Source organism: Rattus norvegicus, chromosome 2 (genome assembly GCF_036323735.1).
Source record: "Rattus norvegicus strain BN/NHsdMcwi chromosome 2, GRCr8, whole genome shotgun sequence".
In the NCBI taxonomy this organism is placed as follows: domain Eukaryota; kingdom Metazoa; phylum Chordata; class Mammalia; order Rodentia; family Muridae; genus Rattus; species Rattus norvegicus.
The window spans coordinates 207,174,844-207,197,907 of record NC_086020.1 but is presented as its reverse complement, the minus strand read 5'-3'; the positions used below and the strand labels follow the sequence as shown (position 1 = coordinate 207,197,907).

The window sequence follows — 23,064 nt, the reverse complement described above, 5'->3', positions numbered from 1 at the left end:
TGTTCCCCTCCCCATCCTCCCCCCATTACCATCCTACCCCCAACAATCACCTTCACTGGGGGTTCAGTCTTAGCAGGACCAAGGGCTTCCCCTTCCACTGGTGCTCTTATTAGGCTATTCATTGCTACCTATGAGGTCAGAGTCCAGGGTCAGTCCATGTATAGTCTTTGGGTAGTGGCTTAGTCCCTGGAAGCTCTGGTTGCTTGGCATTGTTGTACATATGGGGTCTCGAGCCCCTTAAAGCTCTTCCAGTTCTTTCTCTGATTCCTTCAACGGGGGTCCTGTTCTCAGTTCAGTGGTTTGCTGCTGGCATTCGCCTCTGTGTTTGCTGTATTCTGGCTGTGTCTCTCAGGAGCGATCTACATCCGGCTCCTGTCGGCCTGCACTTCTTTGCTTCATCCATCTTGTCTAATTGGATGGCTGTATATGTATGGGCCACATGTGGGGCAGGCTCTGAATGGGTGTTCCTTCTGTGTCTGTTTTAATCTTTGCCTCCTTATTCCCTGCCAAGGGTATTCTTGTTCTCCTTTTAAAGAAGGAGTGAAGCATTCACATTTTGATCATCCGTCTTGAGTTTCATGTGTTCTAGGGTAATTCAAGCATTTGGGCTAATAGCCACTTATCAATGGACTCTCTCCATTTTTATTTTATTTATTTATTTACTGACTAGGATTCCACAAAAGAAGTACACATGCAAAAAGATCTGCCAAGAACTTGACTGGAGGATTTTTAATCCGGGGTAGAGTAGATCTTGATTTGGGGTCAGATGGTTTGTCAAGTTGGATTAGAGTTGAGTAAGGATGCAATGACCTAATCTTAGGTTTTCAAAAAGCATGCGTAGGGCTGGAGAGATGATTCAGAGGTTAGGAGCACTGACTGTTCTTCCAGAGGTCCTGAGTTCAAATTCCAGCAAACACATGATGGCTCACAGCCACCTGTAATGAGATCTGATGCCTTCTTCTGGTGTGTCTGAAGACAGCTACAGTGTACTCATACATAGAATAAATAAATCTTCCCCCCCCTTTTTTTTTTCGGAGCTGGGGACCGAACCCAGGGCCTTGTGAGAATAAATAAATCTTTAAAAAAGCAAGTGTAGAAAAGGAACACAGCCATCTGTTTGGGGTTGCTATAACAAAGCAGTTGAGACTGGGTAACTCTTTTTTTTTTTTTTTAATTTTATTTATTTTATGTATGTGAGTACACTGCAGCTGTTTTCAGACACACCAGAAGAGGGCACCAGATCTCGTTATAGATGGTTGTGAGCCACCATGTGGTTGCTGGGAATTGAACTCAGGACCTCTGGAAGAGCAGCCAGTGCTCTTAACTACTCAGCCATCTCTCCAGCCCTCAAGACTGGGTAACTTTTAAAGAACAAAGATTTACTCCACAGTCTAAGAAGTCTGGGAAACTCAAGTGCCAGTGGCCACATCTGGTGAGGGCCTCTCTGCTGCATCACAGCTCGGTGGAAGGCATCACAGGAGAGGAAGCAAACAGCTTCAAGTCCTACAACCTGTGCTAATCCATTCACAAAGGTGGTGCCTCATGACTTAAGCATCTGACCTGCCAACGCTTTGCCTCTGGGATTACGTTACTAACATGTCACAATGGGGTCAGAGAATGACAGACAGTAAACAATGGCAGAGAACCTTTTACCTCCAGTGAATTTTGTTCCCTGGATTGTTCTTGGACACGATTCCGTGCCACCTGCAACGAACATTTGTCTCAATTTATAAGCCGTGTTCATTCTCATTGGATGTCAAAACAGCTCTAGCACCCGACCTAGTCAAAGGCCATGCCCTCAGTGTGCCCTGAGCGGACGTGACCTCGGCCGCTTCTGTGCTTCCTCAGATAGAATCTACAGCATGTGCCAGGCAACTGTGTTCATATCGGTCTGTCCTGAGAGAGGTCTGGAAAAGGCTGCTCTGTCAATATTTAGCATGCGTTTGCTCGTGTTTATTCACATGTTTTTTTAAACTCAAATCTTACTTGGATCACTGCTTTGTTCTATCTGTGTATAAAAGCACACTGAAGGTAAAGCTGTCTGCAGCATTCAACTGAAGTCCACACGCTCTCTAATATCCTCAAATCCCAGACACTGCAGACAGATCTGCAGAGGGCAGCTAAAGCTGACACCAACACAGGCTTTTGGGGAGACACACTGACACGCAACCACCACAGTAGGAACTGACTGTGTGGGCCCCTGAGATGGCTCATCAGGAAGAGGCTGCTGGTGGAAGGAGGGAAGCAACCCCCATGGGTTATCCTTGGATCTTCATAGACTCACTGTGGCATACATGCCCCCCCAACCAAACAGTAAATACACACACACACACACACACACACACACACACAGAGCGAACTACTATAAGGCACACAGAGTATGATAATGTGGAACTGTTTATTGGCATATAAAGACATCCATAAGGATAAATTTTAAAAAATCAAATTGTAAAATAGTAGATATATTATTTCATTTTTATAAAGGAATACTTATATATGTATACAGACACATATATCATGTTAATAATGTTTAGATTATAGATAGCAGTGTGCTACTCTCCTTGCTATCTATAGTTTCTCCTTCTTCCAACAAAGTCTCACTACATGACCTAAAATGGCCTCCTGCCATGGTCCTTCTTGCCTTTGCCTCCCTCCCAGGTATGGGGATTACAGGCCTACGGACACAATGCCTGTTCTGAATTGGTTCTCTTTTCTTAATTTTCTTTATGTGAAAACAATGGGTTTCGTGATGTGAATTTCTAACCAAACAGTACTCACTAAATTTATAACATAATTCCATTTTGGGAAAAAATCAAGTAGGCATTAAAATGACCCGTTTTTCTTCTGCCACAAAACTTTCATTTAAATAAGCGATATTGTCATGATATATTTAATTAGATAATATTAGAAGAAAAAACCCCAAACCTAGATTTCAAAATACTGAATTTGATTTTATTTGATTTTTTTTTTTTTAATACAGGGTCTCTCTATGTACCTCTGGCTGTCTGAGAACTTACTCGGTAGAGCAGGCTGGCCTCAAACTCACAGAGATCCACTTGTCTTTGCTTCTCAAGTGCTGGGAATAAAGGTTTGCTCAGCCTTGAATTCGATTCATCCTGACGCTATCGGATTAAAGTAGCATTTCTGTATAAACTAATTGTGTGCCCATAATTTCCCATTTGACTCTTCTTATTCATGCTCCTACTGAGGGACGGGAGAACAGAACAGATTCCAAGTCCTTTTCTCATGTTTAGCTGAAGATCAATGAAATCAAAAGGCAATAAATCGGTAAGTAGTAAGAGAAAAATAGCCAGTGATGCTGTATTTATGGTATTTTACATCACAAAGTGAGTTTGCAAAGTCAAGTATTTCCCAGCAAGATGCCAAAGCATTTCTACAGCTCTAGAAGTCTATCCATTTTAAACATTTACTTTTAACAGCCTTTTTGGTTGTAAACTATAATTAAGACCAAATTATAACTTCCCCTTTTAACAAATCCTAATTTATAGCTATAAGACATTTATAGATGATAGTTTACACATAAGGCAAGAGTATATGTCTCATTAGCTGCAGAAATAAACATAATTCCACTTATTTTATAGGGCAGTCGCCTTGATTGTTGGGAAATGAAAACATATTTGTATATAAATTCCTTTCCCCGATTAATTATAATTTAAAAGTTTCATTAAAAAATCAGTCACAAATTAAAAAGAGAGCAAGTGCAGCATCTGCACTGCTATTCACCATTGAGTGACATTATTAGTGACATTGAGTGATGTCGATTTTGTTTTGTTGCTTGTTTCAACTCACTGACCCAATGATCTCAGCACCATAGTGGGAAGCCCCCTCGTGACCTACACAGTGTGATACCCCAGGAGAACCGTTACCCTCCGCTCCTTTTCAGCAGAAAGCCTAATACGTCAGTGATAAATCCTGTGCGTTAGAGCCCTACCAAGGCAGCACAAGCCACCTCTAATGCAACTGTAACAAGAGTCGGTGCTGGCTCAGCCGGGCCTGACATACTCTTTGGAAGTGCGAAAAGTTCAAGGATGTCTGGTTCGCCGTTATTTCAGATCCAGCAGCATGAACGCTGGGTTTTCTAAGTAGGATTTCCACAAGTTAGAGAATCGTGACATGGTGGCGCCGTCAATGACCCTGTGATCTGCTGACCAGCTCACATTCATTATCTGGGCTTTGTAAACATCCCCTTTCTGGTCAAATCGGGGAAGAGCCTAGAAATAATGGAGAACAAGAAGTAAACATGGGTAAACTTTCGTCAGTCACAGTGGAAGGAAGGTCTGACAACAGTGGTATTCGGTTTAGAACACAGCCCTCCCTGCTGACCAGGGGGCGTCCGCCCGGGCTTCTGCAAGTGCTGCCTCCTATTGCCCCAGCCTTGGGAGGTCATAGCCTAAGCTTTAATGTTTTCAAGAGATCTCCCGCCTCACATATAATATTTACATTAAATTTCACCCAGAGTTCAAATAGTTAACAGTGATTAATCTCCGTGCGCTATGACTCTCTTACAGAAAAGAGAACCGAGACAAGGAAACTCTTGGACTCCTTACAGAAGGCAGCAAGGGCCGGATGGGGGTGTGAGAGGAATAGAAAGCAGTCTGATGACTACGGCGGGAGGCGTGACCACTGCCACAGCAGGTGACAGACAACATGTCAGGAAAGGCGGGGTCTCTCCAGCTTCAAACGAAAACCCAAGCCAGGCTGGGCTATCCCGAGAAGCATACACGCGGGCTCTGGGAGTAGCGCATTGAAGGGTTTTTGCCCGGCATGAACAAGTTCCATCTGTGGTATCAAGAAGCAAACGATAAAAAAGCAAAATGCACATAGGAGCCATGGGAAGGGTGCAGCTTAGCAGCTAAGAACAGTTCCTGAGCCAGACTGAGGATTAGCCTTCAGATCCCAGCACCTACGCAGTAACCTGGGTGTGGCCCCACACACCTGTGACCCCAGCACGGGGCAGGAGGAGACAGAAGGGCGGCTCAGGCTTGCTGGCTGCCAACCCAGTCAAAAATCTCAAGCTCTAGGTTCAGCAAGAGATCATGGGTCAAAGGAATGGGTCACAGGTGCAGAGTGACAGAGGGGAACACCCACACGCTTTAGCCTCTGAGCACATGAGGGCATGGCACACGTTCATGCACACACAGACACACAGACACACACACACACAGCAAAAACCCTCGGCTATTAATAAATAAGAAATATACAAAATGTAAGTTCTAACTTATTAGATTTAATAGACAGGCCTGGCAAGATGGCTCAACAGATAATGGTGATTGCTGCCAGGCCACGTTCATTACCTGAGTCTGAACCTTAGAAGGCACATGGTAGAAGGATAACTGATTCCTTAATTACCTCTACATTACACACACACACACACACACACACACACAGTGTCTTATCCCTATACTCCTATTCAAGAGTCCTAAAACATGGCCACAGATCTTTTTTTTTTAAGCCATCTAGATTATCGTTCAAAGTAGAAGTGCCTTCCAAGAAATCAGCCCCTTGCCAGGCATGGTAGGATAGACCTGTAGTCCCAGCAGGTGAATAGTGGGGCAGGAGGACCCAGAATCTGTGCCAGCTGGAGCTGCACGGTGACCTCTGACCTAGTTCAAGAGAAGGGAGGAATGGGTGTACTGAGCTAACCTTCACAAAGTGGGAGATAACCTTCAATCCAAGTCTCCTTCCTGCAGCTCCTCACTACACATACCTTAATGGCTCCCAGGGCGCCAATGGCTACTTCAGGTGGCAATATCACTGGCTTGGCATAGGTTCCACCAATCTGAGAAGAATGAGAAAATGTAGCTTTCAGGGAATGCCTGATAGATTACACGTTGTAATTTACTGGAACATGGGATCGGCAATTAAAGTTACACTTCTAACTGTGCCGAGCATGACTTACTGATCCAATGTTGGAAAGAGTGAATGTCCCTCCCGTGAGGTCTGTGGTACTGAGCTGACCCAAAGAGCCCAGTTTCTGGAGGCGGTTCAGTTCCATGGCGATCTCAAATACAGAGCGCACCTGAACGTTCTTCACGTTGGGGACAATTAACCCCCGCTCGGTATCCATGGCTATCCCAATGTTGTGAGAGGCCTAGGAAATAAAGATTACTCAGTAGAACCTTTAACACATAAGCTAAGAAAAGAGAAACATAACGAAGAAAAGACAGACTCTGCTGCCTTCTAAAACAAAGGTACCAACTGCTTCGCCAATCTAGTGTAGGCTGCTGTAATCCGAATATTCAGGAGGCTGAGGATGAGAGAGTGATGGCTTGAAGCCTGCTTGTGCCATATGGCAAGATCATATCTTAAAAAGCCAAAAGACCAAAAAATAAAAGTCACTATTTTCACTAGAATAGAAGTAACTTGGAAGGAATGGTTTGGGGAGCACAGGGGAACGAGAGAGCAGTGGGTACAGGCGCTGGCTGCCCAATCCTTGGAGCAAGCTCCGGAATCAACTCACGGGCACGTACCACATGCAGACACACATGCCTACCCACATGTACTTTTTTAAAAATCGCACTCTTGGGGCTGGGGATTTAGCTCAGTGGTAGAGCGCTTACCTAGGAAGGGCAAGGCCCTGGGTTCGGTCCCCAGCTCCGAAAAAAAGAACCAAAAAAAAAAAAAAATCGCACGCTTTCTTAAAAGTCCAGAAATTTAACCTTGTGAGGCGATTCTTTTGGGATGCTACATAGAGTGGGTAACTCTTCACTACTTCCCATTTTTATAGTGCCACTTATTTGTTTATTATTTTGGTTTTTCAAGGCAATGTTTCTCTGTGTAGCCCTGGCTATCCTGGAATTCTCTCAGGTTGGCTTTGAACTCACAAAGCTCCACCTGTCTCTGCCTCCTGAGGGCTGGGTACTGAGTGCGCTACCAGCGCACTATTTTAAATGGGAAATCAACAAGACTTTAAAACGGAAGACTGCACACTTGAACAAAGTCAGTATTGAACAGTGAAAGCGAAGCCAGCAGACTGAACCTAAGTTAAATGCTTCTGCTATACCTTTCTCTCCTGTCTGAAAAGGGTCATTGTCTGAGTATCCTATCTTCTACTAAATCAAGGATTTCCAAAATGCATGGCCAACCTTGTAGGTGATGCTCTGGCAGTTTTCATCCACGGAGGCATTAAGGATAGGGAACTGCAGTAGTCCCAAAGACGCAGCCTGTCGAGGGAAAGATAATTCACCATGAACACTCTTGCCTCACACGGGCATGGAGGACCGGAAGTGACAGAAGGTAGACGAGTAGAGGGTAAGAGAACTCTAATTCACGGCCGTGTGTACCCAGCTTTCTCACTTCCAGAAACTCTGACCTCTAACAAAGGGGAAGCTCGACTGCCCTAACCATGGAAACCAATGATACAAAGGGCAGGTTGCTTGCAAACAGGAAGGGCATTTTCAAAATAACCATGCAGGCTGTCTCAATTCCAAGTGATTTCCTCACTGTCATGTAGATTTAGGCTTTGATGGGAGACGAGCCAGTAGCTCAAAAAATATGCTCTGAATTCAAATACCGAAGGTGGGTAGGCTATTTCTCTGTTTAGAAGGAACACACGACAAATGATTTTGAAGAGACCATTAGAGGCCAGTGTTCTGTGTGTGCCCTGGGCCTGGTCAAGGGCAGAGCTGGCAGAGCCCACCTGCTGGCACTCATTTCTGTTTGCCCCCTTCCATCCATCTCTCCCCTGCTCTTTAAACTTCCTTTCTCTTCATATCGTTCTCTCCTGCTCATATGCTGATTTCTCTCATTGCAAAATGTCTCCCCAAGCCTAAATGTTCATAACTTCCTTTGCGGTGCACCAGGATCTAACAAGGTTAACACACTGTACTTGATTGGCCACACTTTCTGTTAAATTTCAAAGATCAATTTACTGCATACATATATGATACTGTTGAAGAATAAAAAACTGAATAATAATTTGTAAAAATTAAAACAGCAAAATAAAGATGCTTAAGGTTGTTCTTAAAAGAATTCTCTCTCCCATGGCCCCTGTCTAATCCAGTTGACTTCTTGACTTTTGTCGCATTAAATGTTCCTCTACTGGGTGGGGGTCCTGACATCGCACGCCCAAATCAAATCTTTTACAAAGAGAGGGTTAGGTAGAGATCTTTCACAGTGACTAGTTCAGTCATAACAGGCGGCAGTTATGTTGTCTCTTCACAGCAACAAAGCAGTGACAGAGAGAAATGATACAAACATCTCTGCCATTTCTCTTCACCTGCCCCGGGCTGGGACAGAGGAGCATGCTGAGGAGAAGGGAGAAGGAGACAATATACAAGGGAAGAGGCCGGCCTGCTGAGGCCTTCCTACAGCAGCCACCCCCTGGCCCACTTGCGAGTGTGTGTAGAAGGGTGATATTTCTGCCAAGGTCAGCAGACTTGTATTCGGCTTACCCCATGAGAATCCATAAACAACTGACATTTCACTCCATTAAATTTGGGGTTTGCTATACAGCAATGGAAACCAACTATTTGTCTTCTATGGAGCTTCTGCTATAGCCATTGTCCTTGCTAATCCAGGTTTTACCTACTGTCGTAAAGCCCTTAACTGCCCTCTCATTCCCACAAATTGAGTGACACCTCTCTAGGTGACTCTCTATCCCCTTAACAGAGTCCAGAAGCCCCCCTTCCGTTTGGAGACATCCATAACCTCCCATGCTTAGAGACGATCCTTTTGTAGGGCATACGCTAAAGGAGAACGGTTTGTGTCTCAGGCGCTTAATATCCTGAGAAGGGGACCAGGCTAACAATGGCAGCACGCTAAAATGCACAGCAGTAGGTAACAGCATGTGGTGACAGTGAGAGCCACAGAGGGTGCTGGAGTCTATATCAGAACTGATTCCATATTTAATATGCACAAATATTTGAAAGAGGATGCTAGGTGTAATCCCAGCAGGGCTGGGGCAGGACTGTGAGTTCCAGGCCAGCCTGGGCTATCTAGTGAAACTCTGTTGTGAAAACAACAAATGAAGAGAGGAGAAGGAGAGAGGCAGAGAGACAGAGACAGAGACACAGAGACAGAGAGAGAGAGAGAGAAAGAGAGAGAGAGAGAGAGAGAGAGAGAGAGAGAGAATGAGAGACCTGCCCTGGTGGGTATTTCAGGTAAAACTGTATAACCCAGCAACTATGTGTACAGTTCAATGTGATTAAAAGGGGGTAGTTTTGAGGAGACTGGAGGGGGTAGTTAGCAGAGACTTGTATGCCACACCAAGGACTTGGGAAGCCATCCTAAAGGCACTGAAGGGAAACTGTTGAAAGAATCGGGGTGTGTGTGTGTGTGTGTGATATAATTTGAGTGAAGATGGTTTGTCCTGGCAGACTGTGAAGAAGGTGCAGGAGGAGCCTTGCTGAATGAGAGGCCAGAGCAGGAGCAGAGCAGACCAGAATGTGGCTTTCCCATTTGTTAATGTCCATGAGAAGACTCTCGACCTCTCTGAGGCCTATTTTCTTCTGAGGAAATTGGAGGATGCGTCATCTATATGTCTGCAATGCTGAGAGTTAAGGGTAGCTGTCTGGAGCTTGCGTCCCAAGCCTGGCACACAGTGGCTGCTTTCTTGGCACACAGTGGCTGCTTTCTTGGCGCACAGTGGCTGCTTTCTTGGCACACAGTGGCTGCTTTCTTGGCACACAGTGGCTGCTTTCTTGGCACACAGTGGCTGCTTTCTTGGCGCACAGTGGCTGCTTTGCAGTGGTTGTTAATGAGAATCACCCTGCCAGCAAATGGTCCCAGCGCCAGTTCTGGGAACATGCTCCGAGGCCTCCTCATGAATGTACTGAATACACAGAAATAAATACCCACCGTGATGTGTAGCCCTTCATGTCTTCTCTCAGCTCAAATCAGAACTTTCCTCTTCCCCTTTGAGGCCTTCCTCAACTGTTAGAACAGTTTTCTTTCTAGCTTAAAGAGGGGAGACGGCTCTGTGCATAGGAAGGAGCACGTGCTGCTCCTAGAGAGAACCCGAATTGATTGACTCACAACTGCCTGTTAACTCTGGCTCCAGGAGATCTCTGACTGACACCCTCTTTTAGCCTCTTACAAGAACACACACACACACACACACACACACACACACACACACACACACACACACACACACAAAAATAAACAGCCAGGCATTGTGTGGTACACGCCTTTAATGCCGACACTTGGGAGGCAGAGGCAGGTTGAGCTCTGAGTTTGAAAGCTGTTTATATCGTAAGTTCCAGGCCAGCCAGGGATGCATAGTGAAGCTCTGCCCCCAAAACAAACAAATGAAAGAATCCCGGGCTGGTGAGATGGTCAGTGAGTTGAGTGAGGCACTCTTCCTCCAAGCCTGACAACCTGAGTTCATTCCCCGGGACTCACGAGGTAGAAGGAGAAAACAGACTCCTGCCAGTTGTCCTATGGAGTGCAGTCGAGCAGCACACACACACACAAGTGTACACTCCTGCACATGCATGCACGCACATGCACACACTAAGTAAATAGATTAAATATAACTTAAACATAAAATAACTCTTCAAAAAGAGGCAAGCAGATAAAAGTACAACAGACTTCAATTGTATAAATTCCTATGAAACAAAGAGAAGGTAGGTTTGGACCTTTCGTTCTAAGTCTGAGATACGGCATAAAGTAGTATTTTAACGCCAACCTTCTAACCTGCTGCATCCTTACAAAACACAGTGGCCCCGTCCCTCTGGGGCTGTGTTTGGGGTGAGGGAAACTCACCTTTAAGAAGAACGGCATGAAGGAGAGTTTGATCCCACGAGCCAAAGCAACAGGTTTCAATTCTTCTCGAAGCTTAACCAGTTCAGTAAGGTCAACCTCATCACAGTACCCAAAGTGAGGAATCTTCAGGGCTGCGGACATGGTCTTGACCATTGCCTTTTGGAAGCCTAGAAGAAACACAATTGTTTTATATAAATCTGATAATATTATTCGGTACAAAATGGAAAAGCTGTACCATTGCCTGATTATAATTTCACGATGAATTTGAAATTGTCTGCTAGTGAGAACTGAAAGTCAGGTATGGTGGTCTGTGCCTTGAATCCCAGTGTTGGAGAGGCAGAGCAGGAAGATCTCTGACTAGGAAGCCAGCCTAGTCTACATATCAAGTAGTTGGGCGACATGGTGAGACCCAGGCTCCAAAGGCAAGCAACGACGTCCTACGGTGAACATGCATCATCTCCCGAGGTAATTCCCCAAGCTACGTCACCCCGGCTTCACACGGCTACCCTTACCTGTCACAGGCTCTGTTCGGTCTTTGCCCAGGAATACTGGAGGCTTTGATACCGGCGTGGGAAAGGGCCTGTCTCTGGGCTGTGGTGGCGGTGGTGTGATTTCCGATTTCGGTGAGGGAGGCAGTATGGCTCCTGTCTGCTTTTCCAAAAAGTTGAGAATGTCTTCTTTAAGTATTCTGCCATCCTTTCCTGAGCCAACAACTTCACTCAGCTTGATCTAAAACAGAACACGTTTTAATGTTAAAGATAAAGCTACCATTGATGTTTAAAGGTGGAGCAGAAAAGCCAGGCAGTGATGGTGCACGCTTAGTCCCAGCACTCAGGAGACAGAGGCAGTAGATCTCTGAGTTCCGGGCCAGCCTGGTCTACAGAATGACTCCAGGACAGCCAAGGCTACACAGGGAAACCCTGTTTCGAAAAACCAAAAGAAAAAAAAATAAATATAAAGAAGTGGAATTATTTAAAGGTAAAATTTTTCCTAGTAACTTCGTTTGAGGAACATTTTCATCACTTAAGAGACAACACTAAGTCCATAGAGACAGCGTTGGGGCAAGTGAGAGCTGGACGGGCACTGGAGGAGGAAAATCAATTAAACACGGGCAAAGGCGATGCTAAGAAGCCGAGAGGCAAAATGCCCTCATATGCATTCTTTACCCAACCCTGCTGGGAAAAGCATAAGCAGCAGCACCGGATGCTTCCGTCAACTTCTCGGAGTTCTCCAAGAAGTGCTCAGAGAGGTGGAAGACCATGTCTGCTAAAGAAAAGGGGAAGCGAAGGCTGACAAGGGTTGTTATGAAAGAGAAATAAAACCTACATCCCTCCAAAGGGGAGACCAAAAAGTTCAAGGACCCCAGTGCACCCAAGAGGCCTCTTTCGGTCTCTTCTCATTCTGTTCTGAGTATCACCCCAAATCAAAGGCGAGCATCCTGGCTTATCCATTGGTGATGTCGCAAAGAAACTAGGAGAGATGTGGAACAGCACTGACACGGACACAAGCAGCCCTATGGGAAGATGGCCGCCAAGCTGAAGGAGAAGTATGAGAAGGATATTGCTGCCTACAGAGCTAAAGGAAAACCTGATACAGCGAAAAAGGGGGTGGTCAAGGCTGAAAAGAGCAAGAAAAAGAAGGAAGAGGAAGACGACGAGGAGGATAAAGAGGATGAGGAAGAGGAGGAAGAAGAAGAAGAAGAAGAAGAAGATGATGATGATGAATAAGTTGGTTCTAGTACAGTTTTTTCTTGTCTATAAAGCATTCAACCCCTCCCCCCCTGTATATAACTCACTCCTTTTAAAGAAAAAGATTGAAATATAAGGCTGTGTAGGATTTGTTTTTAAACTGTACAGTCTTTTTTTGTATAGTTAACACACTACTGAGTGTGTCTTAGCTAGCCCTGTCCTGGTGGTATCTTCAATCCCACTAACCTTGCCTGGTACAGTCTGGGTGGTGTAAACTGGCATGGAAATTAAAGCAGGTTCTCGTTGGTACACGCACAAAATTAGTTATATATGGGGACAGTGGTCTAATTTTTGTTTTGTTTTTTCTTTTGTTTTTGTTTTTTTTCATCTTCAATGGTCTCTGATGTAGCTTATACGAAGATAATTGTTGTTCTGTTAACTGAATACCATTCTGTAATTGCAAAAAACCAATGTGGCTGTTTTGCTGACATTCTGAATGCTTCTAAGTAAATACATTATTTTTTATTAGTTAAAAAAAAGAAAGGAAGGGAGGAAAAAAGAAACAAGCTTCAGCTCAGCCAGAACATGACAAATACAGAGGCAAATTTGCCTGCAGTCAACCATTGAACTGAGAACAGGGTCCCTAATGGAGGAGTTAGACAAAGGACTGAAGGAGCTGAAGGGGTTCGCAAACCCAGAGGAAGAAGAATGACAATACCAAACAACCAAACCCCTGAAAGCTCTCAGGGACTAAATCACCAACCAAAGAGTACACATGGAGGAATCCATGGATCCAGCCGCATATGTAGCACAGGATGGCCTTGTCGGGCATCAATTGGAGGAGAGGTCCTTGGTCCTGTCAAGGCTCGATGCCCCCGTGTAGGGTAATGCCAGGGCAGGGAGGTGGGAGGGTTTGGGTGGATAGGGAGCATTCTCACAGAAGCCAGGGGAAGGGGGTAAGATGGCAGGTTTCTGGAAGGGAAACCAGGAAAGGGGATATCATTTGAAATGTAAATAAAAAAAAAATCCAACAAAAGAAAAAAAAAACCCAAATAATTAACAATAAAGATAAATCTGAAAAAAAGAAAAGAAACAAGCCTCAGGACCTGTGTGCAAGCTGTTGTTACTTTTATACACACTTGTTCATTTGTCCATTTAAATCTCCCAATCTCTAAATCTCCCCATAATTCTTTGTCTCTCTCTCTTTCTTTTCTTTTCTTTCTTTCTTTCTTTCTTTCTTTCTTTCTTTCTTTCTTTCTTCCTTCCTTCCTTCCTTCCTTCCCTTCTTTCTTTCTTTCTCTTTCTTTCTTTCTTTCTTTCTTTCTTTCTTTCTTTCTTTCTTTCTTTCTCTCTCTCTCTCTCTCTCTCTCTCTCTTTCTTTCTTTCTTTCTTTCTTTCTTTCTTTCTTTCTTTCTTTCTTTCTTTCTTAAGACAGGTCTCTCTGAATAGTCCTGGCTGGCCTGGAACTTACTGTGTAGATCAGGATGGATGGCCTTGAACTCACAGAGATCCACCTGCCTCTGCCTCCTGAGTGATGGAATTAAAGGTGTGGGCCCCCATGCTCTTCTCTCTCATTTTTTTTAAATAAGGTTTTATTTCTTTGTTCTGTGTGTCTTGCCTGTCTGTATATCTGTGTGCCATGAATGTTCCTGGTGCCCAAGGAGGCCAAGATAGAGTACCGCCTACCCTAGGACAGTTACAACCGGCTGTTGGCTGACATGTCGGTTTTGTGCATCAACTCTAGGTCCTCTGGAGGAGAGCAGGAGATCTTTACCATTGAGTTATCTCTCAGACAGTCTTCTCATACAATTCTTACTGCTTACTAATGAAACTCACTGTTCTGTATAATTAATATGTTGATTTTTAAAAGCTATGAATGGGATAGGTTGCTGTACTGGCTGTTTCTGTGTCAGTGTGACAGAAGCTGGTGTTAGTACAGAGGAAGGAGCCTCCCTTGAGGAGAAGCCTCCATGGGAGGGTCTGTGCCTGGGCTTAGGGGATTTATCATGCTGTGCTCCGCTGATGTCTCTGTGAAGTAGATCTGGGCTGGGGGACTGTGGACCACGCGAACTAGGAGGGGAAACTGGTAGGGATGGATTGAATGAGAGAAGAATAAATTAAAAAACAAACAGAAAACAAAAAAAAATATAGGAATTTTATGTAAAGAAAAGCCAGAGAAGCGAGGCATGGTAACCTAGGTTTATATTCTTACCATTTAGGAAGCAGAGGCAGGAGGATTGTGAATTTAAGGCCAGACTGGGCTACAGTAGCAAGTGCCAGGTGAGCCTGAGATACAAAGCCTCTATTGAAAGCTTCCCCCCTAAAATGGGCTAGGCGTGAAAATCAATTTGTGGCCCACCTGCCCTTGAGCACACAATGCAGAACATCATGGAGTGAGTTCTCCTCTGAACAGTGTCCTCCCCACAAGCAGAACTGTCCCAATGTTTTCACACTTCGATTATACATGTGCACAACACAAACTTTTGGGTTTTCTTTTTCTGCCATGGTAACAACTACTCTTTTCAGAAATTCTCTGCATCACTGAGTTGAGTGGGAAGAACTCGGCTGTGTAAACAGAACTCCCCTCAATCTCCCAGGTTTGCTATTTACTTTGGGTTTGGACAAGTTAACACACCTCCCTGTCCTCTCACCAGCAAAACAGTGGGAGTTCAAACACCCTGAAGGGCTGTTGTTAGAGAGAGATACAGAGTCCGGGGCTGGCACACAGGTGCTTGAGATAATGAATGGCACGGCTGGTGAGTGGCACCAGTGGTCCTGAGGTGACAGTCTCTGGTAAACTCTGGCATCACTGTACTGTCAGCTGTGTAACTTTTCCACAGAGGGTTTCACAGTAGCTCCTTATCTGTGAGGTGGAGACATGTAAATTCCCATCAGCGTCAGGAAGCCACGTCACCTGGCCTCTTATCCACCACAGTCACAAGTCACAGCATAGGCTACAGTTTGGATCTGGAACGTCCCCCGAGGTCTCTGTTCAAGGCTGGTGCTCAGCAGAGTATAGTGGGGATTGCCTATAATTCCAGCACTCTGAAGACTGAGGTAGAAGATTATGAGGATAGCCTGGGCTATGTAGTGACTTTGAGGCCAGCTTGAACCACATTATTTTAAAAAATTAAAAGCATACATATGTAAAAATTAAAAAAAATGAAATAAAGGACTGGTTTAATTTGGGGGAGTTAGGACAAAGTGGAGACTTTGAGATGGAGCCTACGGGGAGATTTTCCAGTTACTCCTTTTGTGTCATCAAAAGGGATTGTGGGTGATCTTTTCAGTTCCCGACTCTGAGGAGAGTAAGCTTCCTACTCTGTATCCTCCTACCATGGTGTGCTGCACCACCACACACCTAAAATAAGGGGGCTGATTGGTCACGAACTGAAAATAGGAAGCTAGCAGACAGACTAACTATTTCTTCTTTAGAAGGTGGCTTCTTTGGGAGTATTTTGTTGGAGGTATGCAAAGTTGAGTAACACAGATGGACAAAGACGATACAAACCTCCCGTCTCAGTACAGTGTATTTGGTAGTTTTGTTACCATGCCCATTTCTGCCCCATTCTTAGTCTCTTCCCTTTGCTATCCTCTCCTTCCCTTTACAGACTTTGCTTCTTTAAAAAATTAATCACAGAGGTCTAAATTCTTAAGTCGTGCCTCTAGCTGACCAAAACTAAAATATTAGTATGCAGATGTTTGCTTGTTTGATGTGTTCTTGTGTGTGTGCGTGTGCGTGCGTGTGTGTGTGTGTGTGTGTGTGTGTGTGTGTGTGTGTGTGTGTTCATGCGAGTATGGATACACATTCACACGTAAGCCTGTGCACATGGAGCTCAGAGGCTAACCTAATCTCTGGTGTCATTTCTCAAGAGCTTATTTTTTGAGACAGGGTCTCTCGCTAAATCTGAAGCTTGCCAACTGAGACCAGACTGGTTAGTGAGTGAGCCCTAGGGATGCTCTAACTCTGTGTCCTGAATGCTGGAATTACACATGCGCACTACCACGCCAGGCTTCTTGTGTGAGAGCTGGGGTCATACACATGTCCTCTGCTCTGTGCAGTAAGCAGGTATTTAGAAATACTGAAGGAACGTTTGCTACTGCTACTGCTACTGGGCTCTGGGAATGGAAAAAGACACATCATTCAATTCCTATGAAGTGCTAAGCTCACATTGTTTTGCTATTTCTTCCTGGTTTTTTCTATAAGATTTACTTTTATGGGCGTGATTGATTGTGTGAACTTATGTCACACATGTGTGAAGTGTTATTAGGTGCCAGACGAGGATATCAGATACAGTAGGGTAGGAGTTGATGGTAGTGGGTGTGAGTCACCCACCGTGGTATGGGGAACAGAACCCGGGCCCTCTAGGGGCAGCAAGTAGTTTTCACAGTCTAGCCATCTCTGCCCCTCCCAAGTGCTTCTGTGCCGTGATTACTTTACAACTGGAACCGCTTTCATTAATTCCAGCTTAAACCATTTCACAGAGAGCTTTTTTTTTCTTCCAGAAATACAAATGTATATTTTCTAAGTTGTCTCAATTTTAAGAAGACTTACATTGTTTTCCATTGCCAGCCGACGAACTGCAGGCGTTGCTAGTGTTTTCTGGCCTTTTATCTCTTGGTGGGTGTGTTCATCATGGGCTACAGCAGGAGTTTCGACCACATCTTCTTCTGAATCTGGAAGCAGGATTAGACAACTTCAGTCAGAAACATCTCTTCAAAAGCTTAGTGGCAGGGATGGCCTAACAAGAAAAGTGCTTGTCATGCAGGCATTGGACCTGGGTCTGGCTCCTCAGCACCCTGTAAATGTCAGGTGTTGCAGTGTGTGTCAGTGACCCCAGCACCAAGCGGGGAGTCGGGGGAAACAAACACATCTGGAGCTCATTGTCCAGTGAGCAGGACTGAACCGATGAGCTCCAGGTTCAGTGAGACGCAGGCCCTCCAATAAGGTAGGAAGTGATTGAGGAAGACATCGGTATCAACCTCCACATGCATGCTCACATACACACATGAGCAAGTACACACACACACACACACACACACACACACACACACTTCACAATTATTGGACTATGACTAACCCTGAAACAGCGCCACACTGAGAAGTGCCATGGAACTTTTAAGGTCGGGGGTGAGTGAGGTGTCCTTAGGTTGTCACTGGTGTGCTCTCTCTCCTGTAAGCCTGGGGCTCTCCCTCCACTCTTGGTTCTCAGAGGTGACGCTTGCTCCTACACAAAATCCTGCTGTGATGTGTCACCACTGGCCATCTGCACAGAGGCCAAGCCAGGGAAGAGTCCAGACATGAACCAATTATCCTACTATATTAGATTTAACTTTTCTAGACTCCAATTTGTGCTCTCACTGACCAATGTTCTGGACCTCAGTCATTAGTCCCTGAGAGTGTCTTGCTTCATTGAACATCAACGTTTCCAGAGGGCAGACATCAGACAATGAGGCCTTACTGAACAGGTTTTTGCTGTGGCATCAGATCAAAAGATAATCAGGTATCATAAAAAACTTTCCAGTTTTCCTAATTTTCTGTTCTAAATCCCCAACCCAGACTCCATAACTTAGAATTATCCTATTTTGAGACAGAGTTTCTCTGTAGCCACAGATAGCTTTAAACTAACAATCTTCCTGCCTGCACCACACAAGGTCTGGGATTCTAAGTGTGTACCACCATGCCGGGCAGGGACTATTTTATATTGGGATTCAGCAGCAAAAGGAAAGCAGTGATGAATGCCGCCAGAAATACTTACCCTTTAAAGCTTCTGTCTCGATGTCTATCAGTGGTTTCCCCACATAAGCGATATCGTCCAGATTGTAATAGAGCCTCTTAATGACGCCATCGTAACGGCTGGTGATGGTGACAGAGGCCTTGTCACTTTGAACTTCACAGATGCTGTCAAACTGAGACACCGTATCTCCTTCTTTTACATACCTAGAAGAGAGAGGGACACAGACAGACACTTTTACATTAATAGTCATGATTACAAGTCATGCTTGCATGTTTATGTAAATGCCACTTGAAGTTACATCAAAAGCCATCTGCTTCAGCATTGATGCCCGGATGTTGTACTAAGAAATAGTTTAGAAGAGAAAGGCTTTCAGAGTTTCAGACAAATCCCTAACAAATGATAAAAACAACAAAAAAACAAAACAAAACAAAAAACCAAAAAAAAAAAAAACTAAACCCTTTATCTCAAGGCTTGAAATTCTTTTTTTTAAGTGATTTGTTTATTCTTATTTTATATGCATTGGTGGTTTGCCTGCATGTATGTCTGTGTGAGAGTGTCAGATCCCCCGGAAGAGGAGTTAGACAGTTGTGAGCTGACATGGAGGTGCTGGGATTTGAACCCATGTCCTCTGGAAGGGCAGCCAGTGCCCTTAGCTGTTGAACCATCTCTCCATTCCTGTTAAATAAGTTCTTAAAACGTTTTATCTGAGAGGTATTTCCTCTTGCTGTATAATACTATGTAATGAGCATCCCTAATTAGAAAATACAAGATCTGAAACTTTTTCTGACCCAACAACCATGCTCAAAATGTTGGATTCTGGATGCTCGAACCCTGAGGCCTCAGCAAGAATTCTGGAACCTGCGATACTAAATCAGAAGTAGTTTTGCTCCTAAACATCTCAGACAAGTTATTTTCAACCTTTATTAGCTTCTGATCAGACTTAAAGAGTCTTAAACACTGGTTTTAGAAGTAAACACAGCGATGATGAGGATGATGGTGATGTCATCAGTAGGCATCCTTTGTGATTCTCGATTGCCTACTGCAGTTAAAGACTGAGTAAAGTAAAAATGTACTAGAAGGGCTGAACGGCAGATTCTTCTTGGTAGAGGAAAGAACCAATGAATCTGAGGATCGGCCAATTGAGATGTTTTTCCAGCCTGAGGAGTGAAAAGGAAAAAGGAGCAGTGTTCAGAGACCTCTGTGACAATGTCATAGAGCACACTGACACACATGCTGGGGTCCTGGGAGGAAAGGAAGGACAGGGTCAGAATGATGGCTCGAGAAGCTGAGCATGGTCACAGACCTGTGACCCCAGCACACAGATGGCGGAGTCGGGAGGATCATGAATTTGAGGTCAGCCCAGGATACATGGTAAGAACCTCTCTGAAAAAAAAAGAAGGAAAGGAAGGAAGGAAGGAAGGGAGGAAAGAATATTTTAATAAATAACTTTGGGCTGGAGAGATGGCTCAGTGATTAAGAGCATTAACTGTTCTTCCAGAGGTCCTGAGTTCAATTCCCAGCAACCACATGGTGGCTCACAGCCATCTGTAATGGGATCCAATGCCCTCTTCTGGTGTGGCAGAGGACAGCTAGAGTGTACTCATATAAATGAAATAAATAAATCTTTAAGAAAAAGAAAGAAAGGAAGAAAGAAAGAAAGAAAGAAAGAAAGAAAGAAAGAAAGACAGACCTAAATGTTAGGCCCAAAACTGCCTGAGGAGAGCACAGGTAATAGCTTACATGAAATAGGTGTAGGGAAGCCACTGACTGACAAGTGGGACTTCATAAGATAAAAAGGCTACTGCACACCTTGAGAAACAGCCCACTTGGTGAAGAGGATGCCCACAGAACGGGAGAGTATCTTTGCCAGGTAAACATCCGACAGGAGATTAATATCCCAGACATATAAAGGACTCAAAAACAAAGAGTCAAAAAGACAAAACTCATTAAAAAGGGAGTGGGGAATGAGGGGGTGGGTGGGGGTGGGGAGGGCTGGGACCTAAACAGAGAGTTCTTAAAAGTAAAAAACAAAAAGCTAAAAAAAAGTTCATTGTATTAGGAAATGTTCATTATATTAGGAAAATATAAATCAGACCCTGAGGACTCATCTTACAGAAGCCACCATGGCAAAGATCAACAGCACAATCAACAATGAATACTAGAGGAGTGTGGGGCGGTGAGAATCCATTATGCGCACATATCTACAAAATTAATAAGATAGAAAGTAAGAAGTGTTAAAATTTTCTTAGTCTAGAAAGATTAACATTGGTCTTGAAGTAAAGCATCGACAAGTCCTTGGGCGTGTGTGACATTTTTAAGACATTTCATTTTAATCACATGAACGGCCACTGTGAGTTGGGACAGTGACCTGACTCAACATAAGGGTACAGAGAGAGCAGGCTCATCCTCTGCAATCTCGGGGTACCAAGGGTGTGGCACACACACACACACGGAGGCAAGATATTCACAACATGTTAAGTAAAATAAGTCTAAAAGTCTTCTCAAGGCTAGTAGTTGAGAGACGCGGCTCTGGAGAGGACAGGTGAGTCACAAATGGGCAGCTTGCTAGTTTCAGGGCTCACCCCACAGTCACACGGTGCCAGGCAATACACCTGTAAGAAGGCGGCTTACTAACATCCTCTGCTCACAGAGCAGAGAATGCTGAGTACAGAAAACGACATTCACCGGCCTCAGTCTGGATCTTTAAAGAGTATTTGAGCCCTGAACAGTGGCCCATAACGGGGAACCCAGCACTAAGGTAACAGGAGGCTGAGGCAGAAGGATGGCAAGTTTGAGGTTAGCTTGGGCTATAGTGCAAAATCCTATCCTGAGGGGTTAAAAACAAAGAACTATGGTGGGGGAGAAAACTCAGTTCGGTGCCAAGAGGTATTTCTTCCCAGAAGATAAAAGACACAAAGGGATGGAGAATATCAAAGGCAGTAGAGGGTATCAAGCATGTATGTGTGTGCGCGCATGTATGCATGTGTGTATGGGTGTATGTATGTGTGCATGTATGCATGATGAATGTACATGCACATGCATGCATCTACCTATCCACCTATATTATATAACTTTTAAAAGTGTTATTTTAATTGTGGGGGGCCTGTAAGTATGGGGGCACATGTGTGGTTTCCTGTTGAGCTCAGAGGCAGACGAGCTCCCTAGAGGTGAAGCTGCAGGCAGTTGTGAGCAGCCAAATGTAGCTGCCAGGAACTGAACTCAGGACCTCTGGAAGAGCAGCTCAGGCTCTCATGCGCTGAGCCATCACTCAGCCCAGGAGGATTTTTTGCTTTGTGTCTTTCAGGTCAATGTATCTTGTGAGCCCACAAGCGAGGCCTGCCTGTTAGGTAGCATGTCAGGTCCATGGATCACGCCAGGTTGATTAGTAGAGAGTAAGACGATCACTTTAGGAAGGAAAGTGTGAGTTCACACATTAGATTCTTCCAAGTGGGCTGGGCATAACTCGGAGGCGGTGTGTCTAATTTGCAGGCTCGGGGCGCTGGGTTTGATTGTTGTGCTGCCCTGGTTTTATATCAACTTACTATCTCTTAGAAATCAATCTCTTTTTTAGCTGCAGTAAAGAATAGACGGTTCCATGATTTTTTTTTAAAAGAGAAAGTAACGAGGACTGGAGAGATGGCTGAGCCATTAAGGGCACAGGCTTCACTTCCCGGCACCCATGTGGTTGCTCACAGCCACCTGTGAAGCCAGTTCTAGGGGATTCTTTACCCCGTTTTGGCCTCTGAGGGCATCAGGCATGTGCACAGTGTACAGACACACACACAGGCAAAACACGTATACATAAAATAAAGTAGCAATCATTAATGGATCACATCGAGGAAAGTTATCTGTGGAATGACTACTTTGCCAGCACATTATTAGCAAAGAAGTTTCTCAATTTGCGTCTTACTTTTTGTACATTCAAGTAATTTCCCATTGACTTACGATTACTCTGAGACTAACTTACCATTCTTTAATGGTTACTTCTCGAATCCCTTCTCCGATGTCGGAGAGTTTGAATTGAACAACCTGTCCCTGGAGCACTTCAAAAACAAATGGGGAAAGATCGCATTAAATATGTATTACCAGTAGATGCTTTAATTGCTAAAATCAGAGTATGTTCTCCAGCAGAGGCAGAAACTGATCCATCCTATAGACAACAAACCGACAAATCAGTCAAACAAAAAACCCCAAACCAAATAAATACCCCAGCATCTTATAACTTTAAAAAGCATAAACACTAAAGGTTTACAGAAATTACTCCAAGACACAGACCCACAGCCACAGAACTTACGTTTTCCAACTTCCCAGTTATGTCCTTTGATAGGGTTATGTCTCTCCTAAGAAGGTCCTGACCGCCGGAAACAATACTGATGCACAAAAAATGGCCTACTTACTGTTCTTTGTTCTTCTGAGACAGGGCCTCACTATGTAGCCCTGGCTGCCCTGGAAATCGATATTTAGACCAGGTTGGTCCCTAACTGAGGTCTGCCTGCCTCTGCCTTCCATATGCTAGGATTACAGGCATGCACTACCATGCCTAAAAATTCCTAATATGACCAAATCAGGTGCTACAAAGTTACCTGGCTTCTCTCTCAGCCTTTCTTGAATTGCTCTGCTTGGCCTCATACTAATTTTGGCAATCTGTTCTAATCTTCTGGCTCCTTCTCATTCTCTGACTCGTTCTGTCTTTACCCATGTCTACCTTGTTCTTTCTGTATCCCGTCTCCGTAAAACTGTCCCAGGAAAACTGCCTCCTTTCCCTTTTTTCTCTTTTTCTCATTTTTTCTGTGGTGTTTTTTTAAGTAGCCTCTCTTTCTTCTCATGAGAGTTGGACATATCCTATTCTATCAAATCTTTCTCTTAGTAAACAACACACTCTCGGGTGTAATCGAATATCTTTCAACACA

General features: G+C 44.4%; 1 protein-coding gene across 1 annotated transcript in view; it reads right to left on the bottom strand.

Moving 5' to 3' along the window:
- Positions 1–2,379: 2,379 nt before the first annotated feature.
- Positions 2,380–23,064, bottom strand: part of Dbt (dihydrolipoamide branched chain transacylase E2) — a 28,869-nt gene continuing 8,184 nt past the window's right edge. Inside the window, exons 3-11 of the mRNA NM_053312.1 lie at positions 22,122–22,197; positions 18,176–18,357; positions 16,972–17,093; positions 11,241–11,457; positions 10,729–10,895; positions 7,107–7,184; positions 5,921–6,112; positions 5,729–5,800; positions 2,380–4,232 (exon numbers count right to left, since the gene is read on the bottom strand). Coding sequence (NP_445764.1) covers positions 4,065–4,232; positions 5,729–5,800; positions 5,921–6,112; positions 7,107–7,184; positions 10,729–10,895; positions 11,241–11,457; positions 16,972–17,093; positions 18,176–18,357; positions 22,122–22,197 — 1,274 coding nt within the window. The 3' untranslated portion in view covers positions 2,380–4,064. The remainder of the gene's footprint in view (positions 4,233–5,728; positions 5,801–5,920; positions 6,113–7,106; positions 7,185–10,728; positions 10,896–11,240; positions 11,458–16,971; positions 17,094–18,175; positions 18,358–22,121; positions 22,198–23,064) is intronic.